Source organism: Drosophila bipectinata, chromosome 3L, assembly GCF_030179905.1.
Source record: "Drosophila bipectinata strain 14024-0381.07 chromosome 3L, DbipHiC1v2, whole genome shotgun sequence".
NCBI classification, from domain to species: domain Eukaryota; kingdom Metazoa; phylum Arthropoda; class Insecta; order Diptera; family Drosophilidae; genus Drosophila; species Drosophila bipectinata.
Genome location: NC_091738.1, coordinates 14,842,057 through 14,866,370, shown reverse-complemented (window position 1 = coordinate 14,866,370; position 24,314 = coordinate 14,842,057). Strand labels below are relative to the sequence as shown.

At 45.3% G+C, this 24,314-nt stretch overlaps 1 protein-coding gene across 1 annotated transcript; it reads left to right on the top strand.

The window, feature by feature from the left end:
- Positions 1-1,334: 1,334 nt before the first annotated feature.
- On the top strand, positions 1,335-20,596 carry MsR2 (Myosuppressin receptor 2). Its single transcript, XM_070280231.1, is given in 4 exon segments — positions 1,335-1,557; positions 17,514-17,770; positions 17,985-19,126; positions 19,459-20,596. Coding segments are annotated over 3 exon segments (1,965 nt in total). The 5' UTR covers positions 1,335-1,557; positions 17,514-17,708; the 3' UTR covers positions 20,220-20,596.
- The last annotated feature ends 3,718 nt before the right edge of the window (positions 20,597-24,314 follow it).

Here is a 24,314-nt window from a genome sequence, read left to right as displayed (position 1 = left end):
TGGTTTTAACGGCACTTAGGCTCTCATAATTGAGGCACCCGCCTTGGGGGCACCACCTACCCGAGCAGCAGAGCCCCATAACACCACGAGGTGCAGGCTGAAAACGTCAGATTTTTGTTCGAAATGTGACATAAATTGAAGGATGATTCGGCATTCGGCAAAGGGAATGCTGTCCCGAATATTCCTTCGAAGGGGGGCTAATTCCACCCCCAGAGGCTCTGTCAATCAGAGTTCCTTTCAGTCCGAGGCCAAACATGGCATTACGGCAGCAAGAATATTAAAGATGCTAGAAATTTAAATTTGCAGAAAGAATTATAGATCTTGTACTGGTGATTGAATCGCCAGACAGATGGTTCTCAGTGTTTTTCTTTATTACCATTTGGGATTATCCCGAAGAAATCGCATCATAAATAGCTCACTTTAATCAACATGCTAAACACAATGCCCGAAATGTGTAGGGGCTTCTGGGCTCCGAAGTAAATTGAAATGCAAACATAAATTTCCCTGCCCTGTAGAGCCCTCTTCTCAATCGGTTCGGGCCCCCATAAATCCAGCCAGTGAATCCGTTGTAAATGTGAAAAATAGAATAAAAAGTAAATAAATACCGCCTCCAAATAAGATAAACGAACGTTTTACGAGCACTTCTAGGGGATTTTAAACACACATTTGCGCCCCGACTATGTAATGGCAGTGTACGATGTGTGTAGTTGGCCCCAAAACCGAGAAAACCGACAAAATCGCAAGTGAGAAAGTGGGCGGCGCAGTTTATCATTTCATTTCATGATTTATTACTCATACGCCAAGTGATCCGACCCGAAAAAGGGTTTACTGCCATATGGATGGGTCTGTGAATTCCATAACTTTGACCAGGAAAAAGTTCGGCAGGTTGGCGCTCCTCCACGGACTTTGCGCGCCAAAAAGCCAAACTAGAACCTTTCATTCATAAGAACGAACCGAATGGGTTCCACTGGAAAAGTCAGCGGAAAAGCAAAAGAAAACGCAAAGTTTCTGCAAAAAAAAAAAACAGAGAGCGTGCCTCCTCTCTCGTGGCTGCAACTTCAACAAGTCGCCCAGCTGTTGCTGCTCCTGTGGGCGCCAAGTGGACCCTGTTTTCCCCGCCCAGCCGCACCAGTTGCTTCTGGTGGATCCTATTTTCCGACCGCCAAACAGCTGATCGGCCGCAGTCGCTGTCGGCGTCGGCGCCAGAAAGCTGGCAACACTTTCGACAGGCGCGCAGGAAAAGCCGAGCGTCGCCGACCGAGATGTTTCGAGCTGCTCGCCGCAGCAGCACAGACGTTTTTCACGCTTTTCCAGTTGGCTTTTCATTGCGGCGCCGCACGCACGTCTCCCGGACGATATATTCGCTCCTCCGCGGCACTCTGTTCTCGGTTCTCAGTTCTTGGTTCTAAAGTTTTTCGTTTCGGCGTCGAAAAAACACCAAAATGTGCCACTTTGTAGGGCACTTCGCGCTTGTTTGAAACCCATTGGATTGTTTTGATTTACATGTGTCGCAGTGAAATTTTATTGCCGCGATTATCGGAGTGGGTTTCGAGACTCGTGTAAGTTGGAAATCCATTCAAAGACACTCCGCTGGACGTTGAACTCCCGGGCCGGACCAGAGTCCGGACTCTGAATATTTGTCCGGGACGATGTCCATTTTATTCCCATTATTGGTACCTGGCATCTGTGCCGGGACCCAGTTAAATATTTTATTTCATTTGTGGCCGACAAAAAGGTTTATCTGATTAGCATAATGGCTCCCAGATCCGTTGGGGACCCGTGCTTAATGTTCTGCAAATTGTATTTAGTGTAATCTTCTGGGTGTGCACCGTTGATTGATGTAGGTAGGAGTGCAAAATAGGACAAAGGAAAAGTTTCCAAGTCAAGATTGGAAAAGGTGGCTCAAAGGGAATTATAATTCTCTGCAAATGAGTAGACTGGAAATTTAAGTATCAGAATCTTCGCCCACATTGTCTGGATACAAGTTCTAAGAACAATAATTTCATGGTACTTTTTAAAGGGCTTGTCCAAAGCCATGACAACAGTTTCCGAGAAACTGTACCATCTTTTTTAAGTTCTATGGAGACTTTTCAGGAACTAGCCCAACAGCTTCCCAACATGTTTGTATATCTTAAACTTTGTCAATTAATTAAGAAACTCGTTACCCCATATGCAGTCTCTGTAATTCACACTGGACCTGGTCGGCAAAACTTTTCAGACCTGTCCCTCATCTGCATTCATCGAACTAACTTTTCTCATCTCACACGACAATAAATTTATCAAACATTTTTTATGATCGTGTGTGGCCGCAGAAGTGCAATCCAGCGGCCGAAGCCTCAACTGGCGACCTGGGAGCACTTTCTCCAATATCTCTAAGGCTGCGAAAGAGTTTTCTGGGGACTGGGGGGAAACATAAAATACGAGTATGTTTCCAAGATGTTCTTGTCAATGGACAAATAAACAATAAAATGGAATGGGCGATACACAAATGGCTTGTAGAAATGCAAAGCAAAAAAGTCCGAAAAGTAGGAAAAAGTCGTAAAAAGTGTGGCTTTGAGGAGAAACAGATATTTTTGGCTAGCATAAAATTTGAGTTTTCAGTGAAAATGCGGGAAAATCCAGACCACCGTGGAGGGAAGCGAACGCAAAGAAAACCTCAAACAAATGTATACAATTTTTAGCATTTTGTTCTAGATTCCTTTTGGGTTTCTTTCAACTTTGTTTGCTGCCTGCTGCTTTTTTATGGCCCACAATAAATAAAAGTCAACTATGGCGCACCATGGACTGGGGACACATGTATCCAACAATGGCCGCCACATCGGACAAAAGGTTTGTTGGGAAAATATTTGCTATGGCCAAGAAGGAGCCGCGGCCAGCAAACAAAAAGCAACTGTACGGCAGACCAGATAGCGCAAAGTTTCCTAATTTCCCTTAAGGAAATTGCGGGCCAGCCACTAGAACACACCAGAATGCATAAAGCTTTCAATTTATGTGCCCGGCCAGTGGACGTTCCCGGCCAGTCAACAGCTTGCAGCAATTAGCTGCATGTGCGATGGCCGTAATGTGACTAAATTTATGTACTTGCCCGCTGGCTGTAATTGCCATTCCAATTGTTGACACATTTAGCATGGGTTTTGGTTCGAATCGCAAATAGAATCGCCATCAATTGCGATGAACAGAGGCCCGTTCTACAGTCTATTGGGTGTCTTGTCGGGGAATGTCAATGTCAAGAGTCGTTGCCATGCACTTCAGCTCGAATCAGACCCATCCCCAGTATCCCTTTTCCGAGTAAAGCCAAGACGCGACGAGTCCATTGTGCAGCCTGAACTTTTCGCCTTCGCATTTGGCTTTCTCGGTTAAGTTCCACAGCTAATTAATTTTTGTGCCAGCTGCCACTGCCACTGCCAGATCCCGAGTCGAAGTCCGCCCAGATGAGACAGTAATTGTCCATGGGGTTCGGGTTTGGTGCTCGCCGTCAGGCCCTCGGAGGAGCAACCTTAGCCACGTGCCAATGGCTACAACCGCTGCCTTGTGGCTTTTGGGCAAGACACTCCACAGTTGGTGCTCACTGGCATCTGCATCTGGCTCTGAGTATCATTTGAATAAACACAATTTAAGCCAAAACTTTAACTTGCAAGCCCGAGACAAAGTAAAAATAATTAGGAAGATTGTTTAGCTTGAGAACTACTCTCTTGCTTAGTTAAAAAGCTCTCTTAATGAGTCCTTAATTCCTAACTTGACTTCAGGACTTAACTTAGTGAGGTGCCCGGGGGCCTGTCCCTAAACTCATAATACCTTGTAATAATAATTTTCATCTGCTTAACGCAAATGTGGGCTTCAGAGGCCAAAAGTTGAGCCGCTGAGCCACATGTGACTCGCACAAATTGTCGACTCTTGATAATGGAAGTGGGGACATTTTACAGCCTGTTTGAAAAGTTTGCGCTTCGCAAAGTTTTGTGCTGTAACAACTCATATAACACACATATAGAAGAGTTTACTGCCACATTAAGTTTCTTTGCGAGGCAGTGACTGAGTGTGAGTGAGGAACAAAAAAGTTTAAATGAGCCCGAAAACTTGAAAAGATGGTCAATGGTTGCTGGTTTTCTGCCCGTCCTTTGGTGCTTTAAGCCGTTTAGGCCCATTAAGTTATACATTTTGGAGATTTAATTCTGTGTGGGTGGCCCACTGTGTGGGTGGAACGTCTTAATGGATCAATAATTCATTTTACAAGTACTGAGCATCGAGTAGTTGAAAGGAATCGGGGTCGAGCCGGGGCATATAGAAAGAGAGGTTGAGGGGCGGTGCGTAATACTTTCATGCAACACTAAATGCAAGGTCAAAACCAGGGCCCATCATAATCGCAAAGTTTCCACACATGCCATGCATGAGCGGGCCATAACCATATCTCGTATAAATATTACTTCCTTCCCCGACCGGCCTCTCCTCCGCGCTCCTGTTCAGTTGGAAAATAGCATTGCATAAATCTGGGCAAATATTACGCATACGCAGAGGGGCGCAGCGAGAACTTGCAGCCGTCGGAAAAGCCATATCAGGCTTTCACCCACCCATATTGCAATCTGTCAGGGCTATGCTAGAGTCCCGGCTGTAAGCGATGGCTGGCTCTAAGTGCTGTAGATGGCGATGAATGCTACCAAAAGCCAGTGCATCCTCTCTGGAGGTTGTTTAATTAAATGAAATGCGCCATTCAAGCCACGATTGCAGATGCAACGACTTGTCATGTTATCAGAAAATGATTACTCTTACAGTGTTGAAGACTTAAAGTCTTACAAAGAGAATCTAAATGTAAATAGAACTCTCTGACTTGGAAAGGATAAATATCTCCAAGCAGACCCCAGACGACAGTATCAATACAATGCAATTATTCTTCTTGGCATGGCATTTAAAACCAAACTATTCCCGAAACTGTTTTCTTTATTCTGTCTCTTTTTTTCTTCTAAAGGGTCTTTAAGCTCAAGTGCCTTTTTGGGGGCAAGAGATTTGGACACGAAAATAAACAAAGCCAAGGGTAGGCGACAGGCGGCAGGCGGCAAATAGACAAAAGACGCGACGGAGAGCGGTCCTTAAAAGATTATAAAAGGAGCTCGTGGGGCGCGGAACGTGGGACGTGGGTGGATTTCTGACGGCCAGACAAACTGTTGCTCATGCCCCATGAAGCGCGCTCAATCTGGTCGAATGGATGTGGCATACAGCATATAGCATATAGCAAATAGCAGAGCATAAGTGGAAGTCGTATCGTAGATGACTCTCATTATTTCTATCTTTCTTGGCTAGTTTTCTCGTTTGTTTGCCATGGTATCTGTCAATATGGCCTTGCTGGTCCAGAATCAGTTATCAGTGGCAGCGGAAAGTTACGATTCAGCATTATTCCTTTATGTTTATGTCCCGTTCAGGCGCGGGACACGCTTGAGGACCACTTGTCCTGAGTTATGAGTTTCTTGTCCTGACACATCTCCTCGCCGATTATTAATCCACGAGTTGGGGGTTTGGATTAAAAGGTTTTTCTCCATTTATTGCTAGTAGATACATAAAGCTAAAGTGTGAGCTTTACGGCTGTTACTAGACTTCTTTACGACACTCGGACATCTGGAGACTTCGAATACATTCTGCTACTATTCTGAAAAGTTTTTACTGAAAACATGGCACGTTCACCTTGCTAAGTTTCACGATACAAATGGGATTTTCAGTCTAATTTACATACGCTTATCACGCAGCATGCCAACCACATATCATTCTCACACCGTCCTGATGTGTGCTGTCCAATTTCTCAAGTCGAGATTCTTTCTGTACTTTTCTTCGCCGCAACAAAAGAAATGGAAATTGCAACCAGACGAGGCATCAACAAGCTCCGGGCAAAGACAGATGGCAAGTCGCACTACTCAAGGCAGTTGGAATGGGGCACGGGCCCCCTCGGGGCGGTCTTAAGGGAAACTGCTGCGCTTAGACTTCTGGGGCATAAACAGGAAACAGTGAGGACGCATTACCTGCCGTTGACATTTCACAAGCAGCCAGGCATGGTACGTGAGGTCCTTGGCTGGCAAAAGATCTAAGGTTCCTTCTCAAGGGAAAATTGGAGCATTTTTATGCCACTGCCATTATTCCATGCTGGTTTGAAAGCGTCTTTGAATACGGCAGCCTTAATTACACGGAAACTACCTTCCAAAACCATCACATATATCGTACCCTGGGTAAAAATCAAAAAACATTTTTTATTGTTTAGAGGGATTTTGTATGCCACAACTGTGCCCCAATTTTTGTTTGTAACTGGGCATGACTTGGTCCAAATCCGAGAGCACCATTGATGGGCAAAAACCCACATATCATGCCGCGAGAGGCATTCTCATCTCCCAGCCTCCACACGTGTAATTCCTCCATTTATTCATCCTGAGCCCGCACCTTTGGGGCTTGAAACTGATTGGTTCGAACGCTTCAATTGCAGTGAGGTAATGGCATTAGCCCAAGCTTCTGTTTTGGCCAATAATTCACCCGGGCCAGAACAGGAGCCAGGAGGAATGGATAGAAAAAACTCAGCCTCTATTTGTTAAACCCCAAGCCCTGTCCCGGTACAGGCTTTTGAAAAAAAACATGGAGTATAGAAAAAAAAAGCCCACCCAAAATCCACCAGAATGCATGTCGATGCCCCAGTTCGCAGAGGCGTGTCTGGCGGGCTGACACTCACTTAGGACCGAGCACTTGGCTTTGCCTTTAGATGCTGGAAGGTGCCAGGTGGCTTTGGCTTCGGGTTTAGAAAAGTAACATGTCCAAAAAACACTTAGCCATTCGACTTCCCTGGCAGGCACTCAGTCTGAGACTCGGCGTCCTGAGAAACTAGCTGCTAGGACTAGGTCCTGGCTGTGCCGGAGGGTGTCTCGTAGACTCAAGTGTGTTGCAAGCCACTTGGCCTTGACTAGGTGCAGGTCTCTCACAGTCAGAGCTATTTCTGCTCGGGCTTTCTGCATTCATTTCCATTCAAGAAACCTACTCGGCCTAGTGTAATTTTCTCGAGTCCACTTGGCCCAATTTTTTTGGTGAATTTCCTCAAAGGAACTCTGGGCCCGGACTTTAAGCTTTTCGAGCGACTTTAATTTAATTAAAACACTTGCTTTGTATCTCAGGGCTTAGCTTAGCAGGTGGCAGGTGGCAGGTGCCACTCTGAAACAGTTTCTAAAACGATTCAAGAGTCCTGCCGAAAAAAAAGTGCCGAAAGGAAGTCCTGGAGACCGGAGCCTTGAAGCTGAAATGGGAAAGCAAACAGAAACGAGAGTGGAAAAATTCCCGAAACTGGTCATTCAGTTTCCGTTAAGTTGTAGTCGAGTCGAGTCCTTTTTGGGCAGCCCAGGGATGGGTATTTCTAGGTAACCGAGCATTTGAAGTCGGCTTTTGTTCCCCCTCGGCCTTTGTTTGCTTGGAAGAATTTGTTACCTTTGACCGACCGGTGGCGACAAGAGCTTTGCAAATTTAGCGACTTTCTTTGTGTTTCTTGCTGAATATTCATTTTTTTAAGAAGTAACTCTGAAGGCAAAAGGTCTTCCATTGATTATTAAAGAGATTTTTTGTTAAAGCTTCAATCAGCTTCAGTTTGAAATGCTTTCGGGTTCGGGTTGTTCGATTGACACAGAAAAGGACTGGCACGAAAGTACAAAAGCCACTACCATAAAATGCGAAAACCTCAAGAGCCAGAAACACCTGAAACAGCCTTGGGGAGAAAACTTAATTGCAACATGTACACTTTCCGCAGTGTGCTCAGAGTACACAGACTGTGTGTGTGTGTGCGCGCGGCCAACGGTGCGTATGAGCAATATAAAGTCAACGAGCCAGAGGTGTGAGGTCTGAGCCTACAGCCGGCAGAGTGCTCCCGACAGACTCCGCCGGTTAATTCCAATAATGTTGTCGCCCAAGCCCCGGCATTTGGTTTATTTAAGTGCGGGCTTCCGTGGGAATAACTTACGAAAATACAATTTGGGTTAGTCCCGTTCGTGACACGCGTCTCAAAAGCATATAAAAAGCGGCCGTAAAATACGCAAAGCATCAGGTAAAACCTTGCCAGCGAAAAAATATGGTATAAAATATTTGTTAAATAGTGAAACCCGCCAGGATGCTGACAGAAATTATAAATAATCATGAAGCTGCAAGGGCAATTGGCGTGTGTGGCCGGGTCTGGAGTGGGTGGGTAAAAAATGTGTGTAATTTTCTAATGAATATTATTCGCACACACGCCTCCACAACGGAGGCGCCTCCGACGGGTGCGCCCCCAGGAATGCTCCGCCAAATTAACATTATCCGTGCCCCCTCCCCGCCATTGATTAGTATGTATTAGTATGTATGGCACGGAGGTGGCTGCGTGCTAAATGGAGCTTGCCGCGGGTCTGATGCGGGGAGACCCCGAAAAACGGCGCAAAATGGGATCAGCCGGAGGTGAACCGAAGCATTATGACTTTGGCCCCCCGGCCCGATGCGAGTGCGAGTTTCTCGAAAATGAAAAGTTATCCAGGGGAAATATTATTTCTTAAAGTATTGAACGACCTGGGGCAATTGTTCCTGAAAAGGTGGAGATTGTTTTGAACAAAAGTTTTGGGCCGGGACTTTTAATTGCGAGTCCTACATTTCTGGAAAGGAAAAGTTTTCAGCAAATTAATGAGAAATGCCTGGGAAACATTCCAACGAGTGCAGACATTAAATTAAAGAGTCATGAGAATTAAATAACGATCAATCACTTTAAAAAGTTTAAACTGCTAAAGCTGCTCCTGATATTCTGGAATTTGTGGATATCCCGAGCCACTAGCAAAGTGGCAGTGTCAGCAAAAAGTTGCCAGAAGCCAAAGCAAACAATCGCCGGTGGCGACCAGCTGGTTGTGGGCAAGTCGTTTAATTTTATTATGACATGGAAGCTAAAATGTTTAACTATGAAAAATTGATGGCAATCCCCTGCCTTTCTCCGGGGCCAAGTCCTGGTCATTTTTTTCCTCGTCTAGCCGCCCCAACAGGCGTCTGTTGGTTAACGCCAGTTAACGCCATTATTCTATTTCTTTTTTTTTTTTGGCCCTTGGCCGTTCCACTAAATGCTGTAGCCTGACGGCCAGTCCGCCGAATTGATGGCACTTTAATAGAAAGAAAATTCTGCGAAATAAAAACCACCGAACCGCGAAGCAGCAGCAGCAGGTACTTGATAATAAATTGAAAAATAATATTGAGCAGACTTGGGCAAGTTTTTCTTGTTCGGTGGATTTTTTTCGGGCGATTGCCTGTCATGTTCTCGCCGTCGAAATTCGCCATGGCGACATGAGGACGTGCTTGCCACAAGTGGCAGGGATTTGTATCATTGGTTGTACTCGACGAGCAGGGTATTTCTATGAGTATCGCGGCGAATGGGCACTTGGAGTTTTATGGCCAAGCCAGGCTCTAAAACGGTTTAATGGCTTTCAGTTTATATAGAACATGTAGTTTGTTTTAAAAGTGTGTTGTTCTCTTAACCAGTTTATTGAAAAATCTTTCCCTTGGCAGTATGTATATCCTTCTACTATGAATTTTCCTTAACATTTTCCCTTTTTCACAATGTACTTTCACTGCACTTCCTTTACAAAAATTTTGTGTGCTTGTTAGGTTCAATGGCAGAAACGGATATTATTTTCCTTGCCTGACAGCCCCCGGTGGTGGAGAGCTAAGCTGAGTTTCCGCTTTTGGAAGCGAGAAGGGGTCTGTCGATTTTCGATTCCGAAGCTGCGATAAGCGGAGAGAATTGTAGACTGCCAGCCCCCTAAGCCCCACAAGTTTTGTCTTTTGCCGGCCAGAGAGAATTGAATTTACGAGCGAAACAGCTGCTGTGGCTTAGTCCTCAGAGGGAAGGCGAGTTGATTGCTTCTGAAAAATGAAATTATTATTTACTGCCTTGCTGCTTTGCAGATACACTGTGTGTGCCATTGGATAAGCCAAAGCCTGTTAATGATCGCCAATGAAGTGTGGAAATTATTAGTCAATAAACATGGAGTGCTGTTTCGGGGTCTGTTCTCTCGTAAAATTAGGATAATTAACAATTTTAATGCCGTAAAGTAAGCCAATAAAGTTGCGATCCAACTATTTAATTACTTTTAAGAGCACTTACCCCCCGATAAACTACTGATGCTATTTATTTTGCTTCATTCATCGACCAAAAATAAACCAGCTCGTCACTAAAACAATGAGGTGCGAAAAATTCTATTTATCGCCGGCTCTGTCCAACTGTCTCCCCAGACTCATATACAAATGTCGGTAATTTATTGATACAGTTTATGGGTCGAGAGACAAAGGGAATAATCGCTGGAGAGCCGGGGCTTATGCTGCTAATCAACTGCCTGTGTGCGGATTGCCTGTGGAAGGTGATAGAGGAATTCCACTGTAATAAACCTGTCGATGAGCAATAAAGTGCCGATGGCCTAGACTACATACTACAATAAACAAGTCCGATAAGCCCGGCAGATTAATATCATTCCATGAGCCATGAGCAAACAAATTAAAATGTGAACAGCAAACAGCAAACAGCCCATAGTGAACAGGAAAAAGGAAAAAGTGTCAGCTCACACATGAGAGCTCCTAAATTGAAATGAATGGCTGGGCCAGCAGTTCTAGTAAACAAGCCATATGTCTCCGCTTTTGAGGGGGGAAACGGGGCTGCCAATAATAATATAGCCGAAATATAGGTGGCGTGACACTGGCCCCATTTGTATTCCGATCCATATGCGATCCTCCATTATTCGGGGCCGAAATATCAATCAATTGGATGCAGTCTCCCCGAAGGTCCGTTAATAGTTTATCAATCACATATATGACTATTTAATATAGTTCTATTGGGCGCTTTCCGGCGGCGATAAGTGGCAGTTGGGCCCATAAATATTTAATGGCAAGTAAACCCATGGACGCCTCTCACCCAGGTATCTTTTAAACAAAATCATGCAAATCAGAAACAGAAAATTAAAGTGTCTCTGCACAATAGAGACTCAACCACAAGCAATTAGGAAATGCAGATGGCATTGTCTAACATTTTAATTAACCTAAAAATACGAGAAGATAAAAAATTGAAGGTCCAAAGGTAGGATGAGCTGTAGATGAAGCTAATCTGAATAAAATAAATCAAACAATGGTTGGAAGTACAATGGCTGTAACTCGAGCGGTTTGAAGAGTGGGAGAGTCATCACCTTGATTTTAGGGACAGGAAGTCTTTTAACTCTTACACATTTATTGCCAAAGAAGTGAATAATAATTTTTCATTGGAAACTAAGGTACTTCCTTTGTTTTATAAACAGAGATGGAGCAAGCTACACTGGCCAAGAGGAAAGAGATGTCCTGGTTCGGGTTGCAGTTTTCCGCTGCGGCTGCCTGATTGCCATTTGACGGACCACCGCTGACATGTTTGTGGGTCCTGAACCTGATCCCGATGGCCTCACCTGTCATGAAAAGATACATATTTGTTTCTACTGGGCCAAAGCGTTTTGTGAATGCTTAATTACAAAATGCGACCGTGCTCGGCGACGACTTTCGGGCAGCCTTAACTCGGTAAATATTTGAGCGAGGCGCCGGCAAAAGCGTTGACACTCGCCACGTCGTCATGTTGACACTTTCCGCCCACGGACACCCAGCTGGGGCACACATCCGCGGCTGAGTCTGCTCGGGCTTGGGGGCTCCGATAAAGCGAGCATTAAATCAATGAGCAAATAGAGAGAGTACACTGGCAAACATCAAGGGCAAATACTACAGCGCCGTGGAGAAAGAGCTTGGGGGACTTTAAACAAAATATTATGTAAGGGTCCTGAGACGTAAAAAGAAAACCTTTTATTGAAAATTGTGACATGTACGAAGCACTTTACGTTGTACAATAAGTGACACAGGATCTTAGGCAGAACTTCTTCGGTAAACATGCGAGTACAAACAAACGAAAAAGTGGCCCCCACAATCAGATGCCATTAAGAGCCTTTTGAATGGATGAGTAGTACCCCGGCCCACTCATGTCCATGTACTAATGCCCTTCAACATTGCCAGGAGGAATGTCTTGGGTTGCCCGGAGACCTTAATCAATGAGCGGCAGCTGTCCGTCAAAGTTTCGATAAATTATCCAGTTAATTTAGCGGCCCACTGATACGGTGGTGCTCCACCCACGTACTTCCGGCTAAGCTCCCAAGAAAGCCCAAGGACTTGGGCGACATTGAAGTAGAAAATTGCACAAAACAAGTAACGAGTGTGGCCGAAGAAAGCTGTGGTGAAAACTTTCAAGAGTGGCAATGTCGAGAGTGCCAAAACCAAGCAACAACGTGCCACAAAGTTCGCACAAAAACTGTAAAAAAATAAAGCCTGTGGAGGCTCCCTGCCCCCAAACGGCCACCACAACAATTAGGCAACCGGAGGAGCCAAGGAATTTCCACATGCAGAGCCCCAAATGAAATTGCCTGGCCTGACGAGGCTGGAAAGGAGCAAAAGGATATGGGGGGCTTTGTGAATTGGGGAATTAGAAAATCACCCTCCAGCTGTATCCTAGCCCGGCTCTGTGTCAGCACAGCTGTGGAAAAATGAAAAAACCCGATTCAGCTTCAATTTTTTTTCGATTTCTCTGGCTCTTGAACAAACCGCAAGTCATATTGCGTTTTATTTTTGATTGTGTTTCGATCGCTGGCCACTTAAAAAAAAGGAAAAAATTCAATGAAAAATTCCCTGACATGTTGTTTATGACTCGTAGAGATTTTGATTGCCAGTTTGCGAATATTTCACACACGTAGTGTTGTTCCTGACAAGTGTTCAATCAAATTCGTATAGTTGGCTTTTACAGTCTACAAATTAGTTTCTCAATAAAGGAAAATAAAACAAGAAAGGAAAGCTAACTTCGGGCGGAGCCGAAGTTTATATACCCTTGCAGTTTAAACCGGATATATATCGCAAACATCGGATATAGTTGGCCGATCCTTATGGAAATATGAATATATAATCCAATTTATTACAATACAAAATCTAAACAAGAAAGCAAAGCTAACTTCGGGCGGAGCCGAAGTTGATATACCCTTGCAGCTAAAACCGGATATATATCGCCAACATCGGATATAGTTGGCCGATCCTTATGGGAATATGAATATATAATCCAATTTATTACAATACAAAATCTAAAAAAAGTCTCAAGCTTCTATCTTCAAAAATACCAAAGTTGGTATTTCTACCAAAAACCATTTCCGATCGTACAGTTATATGTCAGCTATAAGATATAGTCAACCGATCGTTATGAAATTTGGTAGATCGGATTAACTGACCAAAAATAGAATGTGTACCAAGTGCCAGCTTTCTATCATCAAAAACACGAAAGTTGGGTCATTTTCGATCGTTCAGTTATATGGCAGCTATAGGATATAGTCGGTCGATCCTTATGAAATTTGGCATGTCGTATTATGTTGCCAAAAAAAGCTCTAACCTAAAATTTGAACTCTCTAACTTTAAAAACACCAAAGTTATACCATTTCCGATCAATCAGTTATATGGCAGCTATAGGATATAGTCGACCGATCCGGGCCGTTCCGACTTATATACTGCGTGCAAAGGAAAGAAGGATGAGTGCAAAGTTTCAAGACGATAGCTTTAAAACTGAGAGACTAGTTCGCGTAGAAACGGACAGACAGACAGACGGACAGACGGACAGACGGACATGCTCATATCAACTCAGGAGGTGATCCTGATCAAGAATATATATACTTTATAGGGTCGGAGATGTCTCCTTTACTGCGTTGCACACTTTTGACCAAAATTATAATACCCTCTGCAAGGGTATAAAAATATTGCCCAACATAATACTCCACATGCCCTACTTTCATATATTTGTGCTCAGCTTACTTCTTTCTATATTTAATATCAATATTTTTAGACATCTCAAGTTGCAGTATTTTTACTTTCCCATTACCATTTCCTATTGAAATTTTTAAAAGCAAATTCCTCTTTAAAAGCACACGCCTTTTCCCCGTCGAGTAGAAAGTCAAATGTTTGATTCCAGCAAATATGTGCTTCCTACCCGGGCTCGTCATAAGCCCTAGCAGGGGCGGCATGAGTGCGTGTGGCATCGCGAAACCGGATTTCCGACCCGAAACCTTAAAGTTAGGTGAACCCGGTCAGTAGCACGTGGCTGTTATGTTCCTCGGCGCATTACCTCCCGGCGTAATTTCCCATCCCCAGTGACTCCCCGGCATGCGGATAATGTATGCTAAAGCTCTTCGTTTCATAAATTTCCAGCGGATCCGACCACACCAGGTTGAGGGCTCTTAGGGGGCGAGAAGCACTTCCGGGCAGTGAAATGTGCCGGGAAAAGCTGCTTTCCAGCTCACATGATGCCCGGAGCAGGGGGAGCACTAGCACTATATGCTTATTGTATGGCCCAGAGCCAAAAAAGGACATTTGGTGTACTCGTTGGCTTTGGCCTGCTTTTGTACTGCCTCGAGGAGCTGCCCAAGATGTAATTGTACTTGGCCGGAAAATGGCTTCGACAGAGCTGATAGCTGGATGGGGGGTAGTAGGGCATTATGCCGTCCCTGAAGGGCAGCAAAGTGCTTGAACACGACCTCTAATTGTGGGTCCAACGACACAGTTACTGTTCCTCTAACTCCATAATCGCCTCACAATCCAATTCTACTTTAAACAAATTAACGCCTGCAGATAATCCGATTATGCCATTACAACAACGTGCTCCTCCGATGGCCGGTCACAATCAAACTTCAATTTCCGTGGGGTGTGGCGGCGGGCTTTAATTAAAACACGGCCACGGGGAGGGCATGATAGGTCTGATTATGTGAGGCCATTACGCCGGACCGAGAGGGAGGCTATAATCATCAGATAATAATGCAGCGGCACTGGTCGCGATGGCTTCATTAGATCGTTTAAATGGCTGTTGTGTGTTGTGTCGCGTTGTCTAATAGGCGGCAAGTGTTGTCCCCCGACTTCGACCTCTCTCTGGTCGTCCTGCCAGTCAGCTGCCAACGTCAGGCACTTAGATGGGCCAGCCGGCCCTCGTTCACCTTCCCCTCGGCCAGGCAGGACGACATATTCAGCTGTTTCTGTCATCGCCAACAAGTCCTCGCATCTACGTGACTCGACACAATTTAAAGAGACACTCTAGGCACTTGACATTGCTGTAAGCGATGGTCATTGTACAAAGGCATGTTTGTTCTGAGAAGCTACAGTTCAAAATGTATCTCATGATGATATAAGCATGTCTGTCTGTCCGTCTGTTTCTATTTTGTAATAAAATATATTTTGTCTCCGGGGTTTGATGCAGAATGGTAGAGAATCGATCTAGAAATCGTTTAAGGTACTTCGCTTGAGAATCGGATAAGAATCGGGGACGATAGAGCCATCCCTGTGGACCCAATAGGAGAAAACCCCATTTTCAAGGGATCCCATCAGGAAAAATGGACAAAAAATCTGAAAAATATTTTGTGTCAGGATTTTGATGCAGAATGGTGGAGAATCGATCCAGAAATCGTTTGAGGTACTCCGCTTGACAATCAGATAAGAATTGGGGAAGATATAGCCATCGCAGGGGGCCCTATAGGGAAAAACCCCATTTCCGAGGGATCCCATCAGGAAAAATGGACAAAAAATCTAAAAAATATTTTGTGTCAGGATTTTGATGCAGAATGGTGGAGAATCGATACAGAAATCGTTTAAGGTACTCCGCTTGAAAATCGGATGAGGATTAGGGAAGATATGGCCATCTCTGTGGACCCTAGAGGGAAAAACCCCATTTCCGAGGGATCCCATCAGGAAAAATGGACAAAAAATCTGAAAAATATTTTGTGTCAGGATTTTGATGCAGAATGGTGGAGAATCGATCCAGAAATCGTTTGAGGTACTCCGCTTGACAATCAGATAAGAATTGGGGAAGATATAGCCATCGCAGGGGGCCCTATAGGGAAAAACCCCATTTCCGAGAGATCCCATCAGGAAAAATGGACAAAAAATCTGAAAAATATTTTGTGTCAGGATTTTGATGCAGAATGGTGGAGAATCGATACAGAAATCGTTTAAGGTACTCCGCTTGAAAATCGGATGAGGATTAGGGAAGATATGGCCATCTCTGTGGACCCTAGAGGGAAAAACCATTTTCCATTTTCAAAGGATCCCAGGACGAAATATTGAAAACAAATTTTGATTTTGTATTTTGTCTCAGTATTTTGAAAATATTGATAATTTCGTGATATTTAAAAAAATATTTTGTCACCTATTTAAAATACTAATAAGGGTTGGCCGACTGTATGCGATATTTGCGGTAATTCCTAATCTTAGCAGCATGGGTATATCACTTCGCCTCCGCCCGAAGATATTTTTTCATTCTTGTTTTGAGAATATATTGAAACTATTGTGAGGGCTCTGGGGTGGATGGACTTTGTCATTCCTAACTTGTTTCCTATTTATTTCATTAGCCCCAGGTTTCTGCACTTCCTTTCCCAGAACAGCCGTAATGTGCGGCATACGGTGCGTATTAGTTACATTAGTTACATCAGCCTCTGTCTCGCATTTGCTTATAGCCAAACTTTCCGGGCTTGGCCTGTAATTCTTTGTCGGCCATGTCCGAAATAATACAACAACACAGAATTTAATTATGAAGCTCCACATGCCGGAATTAGCCTGATATTTGGGATAAATTGAGGGAAAGTGGAACACAATATTCAGTTACTTTGCCGATAATTCAACATTCATGACAAGTATTATTTATCGGTATCATGGTGAGCATTTAGAAAAACTTTGGCAATTCAGCGCATTCTGCATGGCTGGAGGGAGAAGCCACCAGGTCCAGGAATTAGCCAAGTCACACGGCATAAGCTGGGTCGGTCAGGGGAGAGCTCTTTGTGAAGACATAATCACTGTGAAGGCATTTTGGCCATCTTACAGAGCCAAAAACAAGATTTTCTGCTCGAAATCACAAACAAAACACGAAAAGTACGAATGGAAAAGGAGATCAATTCTGGGCAGTAAATTGTATTGTGGCTGACAATCATTCGGCCAATTTCGGTCAACAGGCCCTAGATTTAGTCCCCAAACTAAGTTTGCAGTTGCAACTTAGTTCCCTTCGCATCTTTAAAGTTCAGCAGCGTTGGTCCTTGCATCTGTGTTTCCCAGAATTCTGGTATCTCTGCACATGTCTGATGGAATTACGACCACAAAGAACGGTCTCTCGCCTGTTAGCATTCAGCTGTCCTGGGAAAATGAGTCAACTATCTTGTTTGGCCCGGCTCTCGGGCATATTGATTGCCGACATAGCTGGCGGGGTTTTCCCCCGTTGCTGACCATGGTCGAGTATGGTCATGACATTTCTCTAGCTGTTCCTATTTCCGCCCGTTCTGAACTTTGACCTGGAACTCCATGACATACCACCATCGTTTGCATGTGCCATGCTATGGGAAGCTATTTTGGATATTTGATCTGCGAAAATGTGACAAAATCAAATTGTTTTGAGCACGTACTCTTAATTCAGCTAACGCGTTTGTTTATTTACTTTGCAGGAGCGCGCTCGCTTGAAATTTCCGCCACGCACCCGGAATATTTAAACACAGGAGCTCCGAAAAGGCATTATTAATGAGGCGGTGTTGAGTTGGCAGCTGGCTGCTGAAGTCGATTCAGGACCACGAGGGAGTCCGGCCCGCTGGACAGCCGACCAGGACGCCATCCATCCAGCCAGCCAGCTTATCATTGACAGCATGGTCACGAATATGTCGCAGCCGCATTATTGCGGCACGACGATCGATGATTTCCACACAAAGTGAGTGGGGTGGGGTGTTCCGCAGGGATGTCTGCATATTAATTACTTTTTTAAATGGAATTTGCATAATGATTCGCCAGCCGCCCTGTCTGCCGGGGCGTGCATAATCAAATCATGTGTGTAATTGCCTCCGGCCAAGGTGTCAAAGGCCAATGAATATGGGGGTCAAGAGGCTAAATGTACGTGTAACTCAGCTCCATCTCTTTCCCAACAGCTACAAGTACTTCCACGGCTACTTCTCGCTCATCGTCTGCATTCTGGGAACCATTGCCAACACCCTGAACATCATAGTTCTGACCCGCCGGGAGATGCGTTCCCCCACCAACGCCATCCTCACGGGTCTGGCGGTGGCCGACCTGGCAGTCATGCTGGAATACATCCCCTACACGGTCCACGACTACATACTCAGCGCCCGTCTGCCCCGGGAGGAGCAGCTGAGCTACAGCTGGGCGTGCTTCATCAAGTTCCACTCGGTGTTCCCGCAGGTCCTGCACACCATCTCCATCTGGCTGACGGTGACCCTTGCCGTGTGGCGCTACATCGCCGTGAGCTACCCCCAGCGGAACCGGATATGGTGCGGAATGCGCACCACCCTTATCACCATTGCCACGGCGTACGTGGTATGTGTGTTGGTGGTGTCTCCTTGGCTTTACCTGGTTACCGCCATTGCCAAGTTTCTGGAGACTCTGGACGCGAGTGGCAAGACGATCCGATCGGTGCCACTCAGCCAGTACATCCTGGACTACAACCGGGACGAGGACATGACGGTGCAGTTAGTGTCCAGCACGACGCCGGATGGTCCTTGGGCAGTGCCCAGTGTCTCGATGGCGGCCAACGGAACGGCAGTTAGTTTGCTTAGCCTGACCACCACACTCCTGCCCCCGACCACATTGACAACCACCACCAGGGGAACCCTCAGTGCGGGGGCGTCTCTGGGTGAGCGGAACGTCACCGTCTACAGGCTCTACCACAGCGCCCTGGCCCTGCACGACCGCCAGCTGAAGCACGCCACCTTCCTGATCTACAGTGTCCTCATCAAGTTGATCCCCTGCTTCGCCCTGACTGTCCTGTCAGTGCGCCTGATCGGAGCCCTTCTGGAGGCCAAGCGGAGGCGGAAGATCCTGGCCTGCCACGCGGCCAGCGACATGCAGCCGATAGTCAACGGCAAGGTGGTCACGCCAAGTCAGCCCAAGAGCAGCAAGCTTCTCGAGAAGGAGAAGCAAACGGACCGCACTACTAGGATGCTGCTGGCGGTGCTGCTGCTCTTCCTAATCACCGAGTTCCCGCAGGGCATCATGGGCCTCCTCAACGCCGTGCTGGGCGACGCCTTCTTCATCCAGTGCTACCTAAAGCTGAGTGAGTATTCCAACACCAACCCCTCACCTCCCCCTAGTAATTGCTTTATTGGGTATGATAATTGACTTGAATTTATGGCTCGTTCGTCCCAGCTAGCCAGGCCATCAATCATACGCACCGTTGACTCCTATAATTGCACCGCAAATTCGAGCCTTCAGTGTTTTCGTTGCTGGCCTTGACATGTTCTATGTATTTCGGCTGAACTGTTATGACAAGATGGACATTTTCCAATAAGAATTAGGCCTTACCCTTTCCCTTCCCACAGACTACACACGACGTCCTTGAACTCTGACCTTTTCCTGTACTTATTGCGCTTCAATGTTCCGTTGCAGGTGACCTAATGGACATCTTGGCACTTATTAACTCGAGCATCAACTTCATACTCTACTGCTCGATGAGCCGCCAGTTCCGAAGCACGTTCGCGCTGCTCTTCCGGCCGCGCTGGCTGGACAAGTGGCTGCCGCTGTCCCAGCAGGACGGAGAGGCGCGCGGCGGAGGCAGCGGAAACGGGATAGGCGGCTATGGGAGGCAGCGGCTGTTGCACACAGACGCCGTCAGCAAGAGCCTGGCCATCGATCTGGGCCTGACGACGCAAGTGACGAATGTCTAGCAGGAGAGCAGCGGCCGGGCGACAGTGTCGGCCGCAGCAGCAACATCAACAGCAGCAGCTGCAGCAGCAGCAACATCCACGGCTGCTGTGACAGTGGCAACTGAGGTTGATGGATGTGCCCAGGCTGCTAACGACATCAGCCTGGTTGAAATGTTGCACGGCCCGAAGAAGAAGGGCGAGGGCTTCTCCGGGAGCGGCAGCCACCAAGCCAGGAGGCGACGCAGCGGGAGCGGAAAGTGCATTTGGCCCACCACCGAGTGGCTGCGGAAGCTGAGGAACCAGAAGACAAGGGAATCCGATACAAACAGCACTGACCAGGACGTAGAGCTCGGCCGGCGCAGCAGTGTCCTGCTAATGGTCCTGCTCAGCACCTCCGACGAGGTCAAGGCCAAGACTATCCTAGTCAGCGGTCAGCAGCCGGCACAGTCGGAAGTGAAGCTCGACGAGGATGTGGAGGACGCTATCGACGCTCTCTGGCTGTGAGAGTGTAACCTATTTGTAGACTTAGTGACACCTGTAAATTACAACCCCTAGAATAAGACTACCTGTACAGACCAATTAACGAAAGAACCGAAGCTGCCCCACAACTTTTCCGCCAGCGTTGCTTCAGCGGATTCGAGCCCCATCTGCTCTGGCCTCGCTCTGCTGGAAAACTTGAGGGAAAGCCAGCTTGATATGGCCACTGATAAGTGATAACATTGACTAAGATTCACTCTAGTTGTGTAAGTGCGAAGCGCGTCTACCTAAAAGAAACGACTTAGTTATAGTTGAACTATAATTTTAAGCTTTTTACATTGCGATCGATTCAGTTGGTAAGAGATATAATTTCTTTTCTATTGAAATAAATATTTATTCGATTACTAACGTTTTTGTATAATTTGGACTAAAACCCAAGGCGCTGATAGTAAGTAGTAGTGATTCGATCAATTTTTTAATTCTGAGAAAATATTTTAAATTGTTCTGACTCTGAAATTCTCGTAAAATTTCATTTTCGGAGGTTACAGCTCTGAAAGCAGCAAAAGCCATTCGTGATTGGCACTTAAACGTCAAGCACTGGGTATCTTTCGCGCACAATTTCACGCGAGCACCGACTGGGACAAGTACAATAAACGTACAAATGACAGTAAAAAGTGAGTGAAAAGCAAATGGCAGCGTCAAGGGCGTTGATTAATTGTAATTTTAATCAAGAGGGCGAAGCGAATTTGTCACAGCCCCACACTTCAAACTGGTGGGCGGACACGCACTCGAGAAGCCCATAAAGGAGGCCACGCTGATGACCCATTTGGTAGATGAAAATGGCCCGCATGATGTATGGCTTCAATTGTGAAGACCGGAAGTGCGACGAATCGATTGAGATGTCACGGCCGGGGCAGATAAATTCAAAATTTCAAAATTCCAAGCACTCATTACTCATGCAACAGCCCCTAGGGCCTTTGTCCAGACTCGGGAGTGGGCGAGTCCTTCCAGCGACACAGATGCGCATTAAGTTCCTCGCCAGACGCCGTCCTGCATAATTTCTTTATTTTAATTGGCCGAAACAGGACGGGCAGTAAAATTACTTTAATTTTTGATTCTAAAAATGCGCAGTTTCGTAACCATTTAATTTGAAATTGCGGCTGAATTGATTTGGTTTGATTGCATCAGTGATTTTTATTCCCTTGATGGGAGTGTCCACAAATTAGCATATAATTGGGATGAAATTGTTGAATGTAAACCTCCCGAACTCAATTATGCAAATGATGAAACCGGAAAAACCAATTGAAATATATTGTATGATTAACTGCTAATATTATTATTAACTATGGTACCTATTAGGACGAATTAAAATGCTTACGCAGGTTTTATTACCAAATATATGCTCAAGGACATCTACAAATATTTGCTTCTAGTTTCGTACTTTTGGGAAACTCTATATACCGAAATGCAATTAGCAACCAGTGGAGCACTCCTGTAATTCTATAAACCAAAACATTGGTATTTGCTTTAAATCACATTCAGGGCCATCTGTAAATCCCAAATTGTATTTACAATTTGCTGGCCAAATCGATGAAATGAAACAAAAGCAAGGGCCCTAAATCAATAGAGTCCATCTTTTCATGATTCATGCGAGCGCCAGCTAAATGCCATTGAAACTGTATGAATGGTATATGATATGGTTACCCAACAAGAGGACTCCTCTTCTGGCCCGGCCAATTCCCTGTCCACTGCTAGATGGCAGATGCTGAAAATGCAAGTAAACTCAATTTGCAGCTCTTGCCAGGATGCCGAGGCGTGGAAGGATAAGCGGGTATAAACTGAAAACTAATCAAAGGGGTTTCGCCAACCTGAGGACACATAGAAGTACACTGTGAAAAGAACTTCCAGCTCAGAAAGCTCTCTATGTTTAAAATTTGTAATGTTTCTCGCACTGTAGCCCTAACCCTCTCATACTGACCAGTGGACAGTTTATGGTTGGCAAAGTTTCTGGGGAATTTGGGTCAGTTTGGGGTCGTTGTGTTTTTGTTAACTTGTTGAACGCTCTTGAGGAAGATAATCGAGCCCTATTGTAGCCGAAAAGTTTTGTAGCTTTCGAATTAAATATGGCGGAATGAAATGTTTTGAGAATAATTAAAACTACTGATTCGGAAACTTTTCCAATAAAATTAGAGCCCCCAGTGGACTTGGGCTAGTTTAGAGCACCCTTGGCAGTAATTTTAATTAAAAATCTTTCACACGCACTCGCCAGCTGAAAATATTTCATCATCATCAGCGTCAGCATTAATTATAAATCAGAAAGGGCCGGTCCAGCACCAGGTCCTGAAATTTCAACTGCAATTGCTACAAATTTCATTGAATTAAGCGTCCATCAAGGCCAGAGCCCACGGCCTTGGCTATGAACATTTTCGGCTATTTAACAATTCCTAAAATGCGCGTCAGCTGGCGGAGGAAAAACCAAAAAATTAGCATAATTGTTGGATGGGAGTCGTGGGGAAAGGAAGCCCCCAGCAGGGCCTCTATAATTACAAGCTAATTTATGCCAGCCCGATGTGTGAACATTTTTGCCAAGCAATTGCATAACAGACCCCTGATGGATTCCATATGGGACTGTATTCCACCGTGTCATCAAAGGTTCATTAGCGCCCACTGGCTGATTCGATTGAAATTTTATTGTGGGAAATGGCCAACAACTCCTGGTGGAGTGCTTTCCCATTTGTTCGTGTAACAAGTTCTATTACTCATACGCAGTGTTGGCTCTGCCATTTTATACCGCGTCGTTAGTGGAAGCCTATTGCCAGCTGAGGTCCGGTACGCCCTCGCAACATGTGGCAATTGAGGCAGCGTTTTTGTCATGTCAGAGAGAGCTAAAGTACGCTGCTCTATGATTGATGGGAGAGTTTCCATGGCCCAGGTTACATCACACGCACTTCCTATCAATAATTTGATGAAAACATCCTTAAAGAAAGTGCGCAAAACAAAAACGGGAAGTCGCTATGGATTTTTCCACCTCGCCGAACAAACAAATTCGAGCCATTTGTCAACAAGTTGATAAATGTTTTAATTATGGCCCGCGCCCCCTTTTGGATTATCGAATGGCTCTAACTTTCGCCCTCCTGGTGGGCGAGGGTCGGCTTTAGCGCCTCTATTTGTGAGAAATGACCTGGGGATTTGTGTTCGTTTTCCTTAAAAGATTAGAAAAGTCCTGAAAGTACGCGGTATTCGTTTGAAGTGGTTCATTAGTTAAGTGAAACAGTTGTTATCGCCACCAGACTGAAGGCGTTACCAGTTTCTGAATCCGATCTCTTTATTATTATTTTTTGGCGTGCCCACGTGGAGCATGGCATTTTCACTAAATTATTCAACGGCAGTCGGAACCTTAGACTACAAACGCAATATCCACTGATTTATGCTGATGTTTTCGTTCGGTTTTCGGTTAGACATTTGCATTTGGGTATTTGGCCCATGGAAATGCGAAATATTTATTTGCGAAATCAGAGCCAGACGAGTGCACGTGCCACTGGTAATTGATTGATTGTAAGCAAACACAAGGCAACAGCTGACAAGATGAGCAAACAGCATTCGCCTAACATAATCCCAAATTTGCTGTAACATTTTCGAATTTGTTGCGCATTTTTTTGGAGGTTGCTAGGTCTTAAGGCGGCCCACACTCGAAAGGTTGAAAATCCCTCGTTGGGAAATCCCTTAGTTATGCGCCTTTAAGTTTTGCCGCCTTCTATTCCCGCCAGCTTAAAGCCGGCTTAATTGCTTTTCAATATCGAAACAAAAGGGCTAAAAGCACGCAATGTCGGGCGAAAGCTTCATAAAAAATGCAAACAACAAACCTCATTAAACACGGCCAGCAAGGAAGCAGGCAGGCAAGGATACCATTGCAACAAGGCCCTGTTGCGTGTTCGTTGTCATTTCGGATCCAGTTCTGTGTTCCTACTTTCTCTTTTTGATTTTGTATTTCGGATGTGACTGGCCCAGTTAACGGCGGCGGGGGCGTGACCGACAACCATTCAACAACAATGCGAAAATGGGAAAAAAAACTTTTCCCTGTTTATGGCCGAATAAATTTTGAGCTTACTTTGGAAGAAAGTA